Genomic DNA, 6217 nt, shown 5'->3' with positions numbered 1-6217 from the left:
CACACACACACACACACACCTGTCGTAGACCCCTCCTCTTAAAGCAGCCCAGATTTGACAAGGATGAGGAGGACAGAATCCAGGACAGAGCTAACAGAGGAAGTGGGCTGAGAGTGCTGGAGGGCAGGGGGCCTCAAGCACAAAGTGACAGGAAAGAAGAACAACAGAGTTCCGTTTTATTACTCACAAAACCGCCTGTGTTCTAAAGACACAATCAACTATCAACCAAATGGAAGCGCTATCAAGAAATGCCCCGAGTGCATCACTTAGGTCCTGGATGGACCACATGAAAGCTACAGGAAAGACATCAAGCCTTTTCAGTGCAACCATTTTCCAGGATAAAACGTAGCTTTGTTGTTTTTTTAATAAATTTAAGTCGCTTTCAGTGAAGTGTATTACCCTTCATCTCACCCAGCTTTTTTCACATGGTGTGTTGTCTCACACATGGGGGGTGGGGGGTACGGACAGAAGGAAGAAGAGTCTCTGAGGCTGGAGTGTTCCAGAAACCCAAACCTGCAGCAGCTGCTCGGTGCCCACGGCTTACAGAGGACACAGGACACTGACACATCAGCAGCTCCATTTGGGCAAAGCAGTGGGGTAAGCCACTTTCTCCAGGAGGAAACACACAAAAACCCCAAAAATGGTCTTCCCTGTTGAAGTAGGAACCATTTCTAGAACAGCTAGACGTGAACAACCCGGGCCCAAAGCAGAAGGGAGAGGGGCCCCCTTGGCTGTCAGAAGGCAACCATACGACCATGATGGTCTTTTCCAATATAGCCACGTACATAAAATTCCATTCGTGGAACGATGTGCTCGGACTTTTCATTTGGACTCACACAAGGCGTCTTTACTTTATGTAGTAAACAATGAACCTGCAGGAGCTAGGACCAAGTTTCATTTCACAATCAACCCATCAGCAATCTTTAAGATTTTCAAGGAGTCGAAGATCCTATTCCTTAGTAGAAAGAAGGGGGAGGGGGGCTCCCTGTAGCTGCACCTCCAACTTTGGCCCTTCACTACAAATTGGCAGTGGTTTCCAGAAAGTACCATCCCCCACCAGCGCGCCGCCAGGACCAGTGGCCGTAGGAGGACTGGCCAACCTGGCGGTTCAACGGCAGCATTAAAAATACAAATCTCGGGGCGCCTGGGTGGCTCAGTCGTTGAGCGTCTGCCTTCGGCTCAGGTCATGATCCCGGGATCCTGGGATCGAGCCCCGCATCGGGCTCCCTGCTCGGCGGGAAGCCTGCTTCTCCCTCTCCCACTCCCCCTGCTTGTGTTCCCTCTCTCGCTGTGTCTCTCTCTGTCACATAAATAAATAAACTCTTTAAAAAAAAAAAAAAATACAAATCTCTACTTCTCGGTGAGGAAACAAAATGAATGCCTGTGTGTGCCTGTCACGGACCTCAAGAGGGTAAGCGGGCAGGAGGAGTGCCATCTTGGGATTCCCTCGATCGATGACAAGGCTCCACTAAAGCCCGGAAACATGCCCACATTCATACTCACACGACGCCGCCCCCTCCCCCGCTTCCAAGGTCTCCTTCCCCAGTGAAGGATCGCACATTATCTCCTTCAAAAGAAACCCCTATTAGAAGAAGTGTCCTCCTACAAATTCTTATTTTTGGAATCCTATCTTTACAGAGCGTTCCAAAATTATTTCTGCTTATCGAAGAGGTGGCTGAAAGCAACGGAGTGCTGGTGCAGAAAGCCGAGGCTGCCAAGGACTACTGGGGCAGGCAAACGCCTAATCCACGCTGGTGTATCACTTCCTCATCTACAAAATGGTCTGTTCTGAAGATCAAAATGAGTGAAATGCGGATCGAGTGCTAGTCAGTCAGTAATGAGTGCTCAGTACAGACTGGCCCATCACAACTACCACAGGTTCCAAGAAAAACGATCCGGGGTCCCTTAAATCTACTCAAGGCTCTTTGGCTGACCAGAGGCCTTGCTCGATCTCAGATGACATTTACAGGAAGCAAATGAAACTCCAAATACAGCTAATAGCTCCCCTCTCTTACTGTGTAATTATGTGTACTCATTTGTGTAGCATGTTATTATTTAAATGTCCCTAATTTCAGCCCCAGCGGGCCAAGGGCCCTCAAAGAGTGGCCTCAGCCTCAGCCTCTGCCAGCCCTTCCCAAAGCTTTTGTCCAATTTATTACAGCCAGAAGAAGTGGCATTCTCTCTGGCAGGAAGGAGACAGAAGGCTCTCACAATCAGCAGAACTCGGGAGTGCCGCCTCACCCACGCTCGGCCATAACCAACAAGCCAGAATGAGGGTTTCGTTCCCTCCACAGGCCATCCGCGGGGCTATTCAAGATTCACATCCGCTGCTTCTACCAGGAACCTCCCCCCCCAAAAAAACAAAACAAAACACAACCTCATTCCCTGTCACTTTAGAACTATGAAAGCAAGATCGATGGCCAACATGGATTTTGTGACATAAACTAAGAGGTCTCCCTACCATCTTGCGTCTGGTTGGGTTATTACTACGACAGGAGACCCACGGAAATGGGGCAGCAGAGCTGAGCCACTTGGATACAAGCTGTTTCATAGACTCCACACCCACCCACCCTGCCTCACGCAGAGGGAAGGCCGAGGAGGGGCTGCTTCGTCATCCTCGCAAGCCAAGGATTTAGTGGAAGTGACGGCAATTCATTCTCAAAATTCTCAAATTAGATAAAAAGTTACATCAAGCTCCTTCTCTTGTCAACGCCAAGCATTATTTGAAGACGGAATTTTCCCCAGGAAACACTAGCAGGACCAATAACTCAGACAAGTGATGCCGGGGGAATCAAGCACCTTGTTTTCAATACTACTGCTCCTGCAAAGATATGGTGTAATTTTCACCCCTTCTGCCCCCTTAAATAAGTGCTAGATTCAAAGTTGCAGGGCGTGAGCTATAATTCCAGTTCTGCTGGAAGACAGCAGTGTGACCCTGGGAAAAGTCACTACCACACAGAGCACTCACAAAGCCCCGCAAGGACACTGTATTCAGCTTACAGATGAACACACCAGGGGCCTCAGATGCAGGTCACTACCAAGGTCCCCAAGCTGCAAAGCATGAGGAGGGCGAGGGGGGGCCCACAGGGGCAGCAGGTACCCACCCCAACTCTGGGCACGGGTGCCCATCTGATCCCTGTCTGGTCAGTTTCCTTCCCCATGATCTAGAGCTAGGGATCTGCACTGGTGACAGCTTTAAATCTCGACCACCAGACAGATTTCTGTGACCATTAACACTGCACCAATGGATTTCCATGTTTACAAGGGAACCTCAGGAGGTTCTGCGACTAACTGAAACAAACAAAACAAAAAACCAAAACATTTTTTTTTTTTTGGCTGAAGTATAAATTTAATAAAGCCTCTGATCACGTTTTAATCCCTAGGTTATCTATGAAACCAACCCCCCCCAACTTTTTAGAGCCATCAAGAGCCATCGAGGTGTCAACGAACACGAGCCATAAAAGTACAGATGCAGTGTTTTTGACAGTGTGGTATCTCCAGTTGTGAAAACCACTCTCCCCCCACTAACCTCTCTTCATTTGCCCCACGGTGAAGAGCCCCAAGATAAGGGCGTTGTGATGTGCAGCTCAGGACAAGGTCCTTCTGTGCAGGGTGGAATGAGGATTATGAAGCATCCGTTAAACAAGGGACATGTATACAGTCACACACACAGAGCACTGCTTGCAATCCTCCCACTCCCAACCTCAGCTGCCCAAAAAGTCTGGGGTGCTCCACTGCCTTCCGCTTTCTCTGGACCATGCACCCTAAGAGCACACCGCTGAGGTTTGGGGGCCTACAGAGAAGGAGTTCGTCCCCAGTGAACAATGCTGGTTTCCCCATCTCTCCAGTAGGCCCCCAGTGAGAAAGCACACTTTAACCTGTTAGCGGCCTCTAAGAAAATTATTCTTAAAACCAGAGGTGTTTACTCAGAAGTGCTATGGAAACCTGCGATACAGAATGACAGACACGTGGGCTTGGACCACTGGCTGCAGGGACACCGACAGGAACCAGAAATGGGCATCTTCACGGCAATCCCACAACCAAGAGAGAGAGGCCTTGGTGTCTCCATATTGAAAACTAGACAGGAAAACGACAAGCCAGTCTTTATCAGCATGAAATAAAAACTACCGCAACAAAAACCCCCTTTTCTTTATGAAATTGGTACACGAATTCTTTAAAGTCTTCAACGACCCCCAACAGAGCGGCCTTTGCCAGTTTTCTTAGAATTCCTTCCTGGGCACTGTCAAGCCCTTGACGAGGCCAATTAAAAACAAGAGCAACCCTTGGTCGACAAGGCCGGCAGTGCCTATGAGACCTCTTGAAGGGCTTTAGTTTTTGTTCTTTTACTTAAATCCCACCTTTATTTAATTCTGGACACCTGGCTAACTTGTCCTGAAAACGGTTTTTTTCTCTCAGATGGGTGGGTTTTTTTTTTTTGCTAAGAGATTCCAAAACCACGAAGGCCTTCCTGCTCCTGCATAGCAGAATGCCTTATCACGACAGTAAAATCTAAACCCCCAGCGGCCCCTGCTCTACTCTAACCCTCAGGATGCAGTGAGACTCTCCCCCGTCACGCCCCCCTCAAACACGTAAAGCCAGACACTACGTTCAACGCGAAGCAAGGACACCAAGAACAATCACATCACACAGGGGTCCAGATTCTAGACTCGTGGCAACAGATTCTACTAATTTTGCTTCTGTGTATGTGGAAGATTATATATATATATATTATCCTGGGCGGGGGGAGGGGAGCTTTCCCATATACATGTGGACTCAGACTTCAAGAAGCTTCTTGTTTTAAGTCACCCAGAACCCGAAGAAGAGAGGGACAGGCCTTGGGTCGGTGGCAGGGCAAACCTGGTGGAGTTCAGGGACGGCGTCCCTGGAAACCCCGCCAAGGCTCGATGCGGTTCCCGCCTGTAGGCACTAGCCCCAACAAGAGGCTCCCTCAGACAACCCACCTTCCAACGAAGCCATGTGGAAGGACAGTGGATGCCCGAGGTGAACCTGTCCCTCTGGACCCTGGCAAGCTCTCAAGTACACCCACGTGTCCCAACTCTATCAGCCCACGACCAGAGCAGAGACTCGGAAAAAAGAACCACCACCTCTCCCGTATCTCTCCTTGCTCCAAGCCAAGTACAAACCAGAACATGGTCTATTCATTCACATTTATCTAGGACTCTAAAGGACTAACGAGGGCGAGGGAGACTGGAATGCCATCACAGCCCCATCCCCTGCACTAAAACACAGACTGTAACGTGTTCTGAAATGGTTTCCACTGGGTGATTTCAGCCCCGTCCTCCTAAAGAGACAGCAGAATAAACCCCGAGACGAGCAAGTTTCCTTCCAGGCTGCAAGGACTTCTCATAACCACACGGCTGTGCTCCAAAATGCACAGGAATTCTAGGTCACCGTCTACCTGCTGCCATGTAACCACCTGCCCGGCCTGATCAGCAAGGAAGGAAGCACGTCCTTAGGAGGCTGCTGAGCTGAGCCGGAGAGCAGAAGGGCAGCAAGCACCCCGAAGACTCAAGCTACTTCCTACGCAAACAGGGGGAAAGAACCAGGAGCCCCATCCAGGGTGCAGCAAGATCTAAGTAGAAAGACAGAGATCCACAGAAAAACCTGTAAGGTAGACTCTACCTTCAACCCAGGACCTAGCAGAAATCGGATCACAGCCCCTGTCTTATCTGTAGGGAACAGACTAATTAAGGCACCTTGCCAATTATATTACACAGCACATGAAGGAGCATGAAAATGAATCCATAAACCCAGTAGGATGTCCAAAATAGCTGCCGTCAGGGGCCTAGCCTGAGAAGCACAAGCCGCCCGAAACACATCCAATTCAGAAACAAGGTCCAAAGATACCATCCGAGTCCAACAGAAGAGGCAACTCACCATTCACTGTTTTCAGGCTCCCAGCAATGCCTTCCCCGTGTTGCCTCTTCTGGGCATTCTTGAACTCCTTCAGAGACAAATAAAGGACTTTACGTACCACCCTTTCTTCTGACCATGGAATCCCATCACTGTCATCCTGGAGAAACAGAAGAAAGGGAGAAGGGAAATCGATTTAAAAAAAAAAAAAAAAAGGCAAGAAAACATTAAGTGTTCGAAAAAACTTAAAAAAAAAAAAAAAAAAAAAAAATTCAAACAAGCATCATGCTACCAAGACCCAGCTCTGGAGGCCAGAATTTCATCATGTGGTGATCTTCAAGCA

At 48.9% G+C, this 6217-nt stretch overlaps 1 protein-coding gene across 2 annotated transcripts in view; it reads right to left on the bottom strand.

Moving 5' to 3' along the window:
* JARID2 (jumonji and AT-rich interaction domain containing 2) overlaps positions 1–6217 on the bottom strand; it is a 253505-nt gene that overhangs the window by 130171 nt on the left and 117117 nt on the right. Inside the window, exon 2 of one of the 2 annotated variants that reach the window (XM_021697158.2) lies at positions 5899–6034. The exons of the other annotated variant lie outside the window; for it this stretch is intronic. Within the exon in view, the coding sequence (XP_021552833.1) occupies positions 5899–6034 (136 nt within the window). The remainder of the gene's footprint in view (positions 1–5898; positions 6035–6217) is intronic. 2 annotated transcript variants of the gene reach the window in all.

Source organism: Neomonachus schauinslandi, chromosome 8, assembly GCF_002201575.2.
Source record: "Neomonachus schauinslandi chromosome 8, ASM220157v2, whole genome shotgun sequence".
In the NCBI taxonomy this organism is placed as follows: Eukaryota; Metazoa; Chordata; class Mammalia; order Carnivora; family Phocidae; genus Neomonachus; species Neomonachus schauinslandi.
This window is presented reverse-complemented; position numbering and strand designations above follow the sequence as displayed.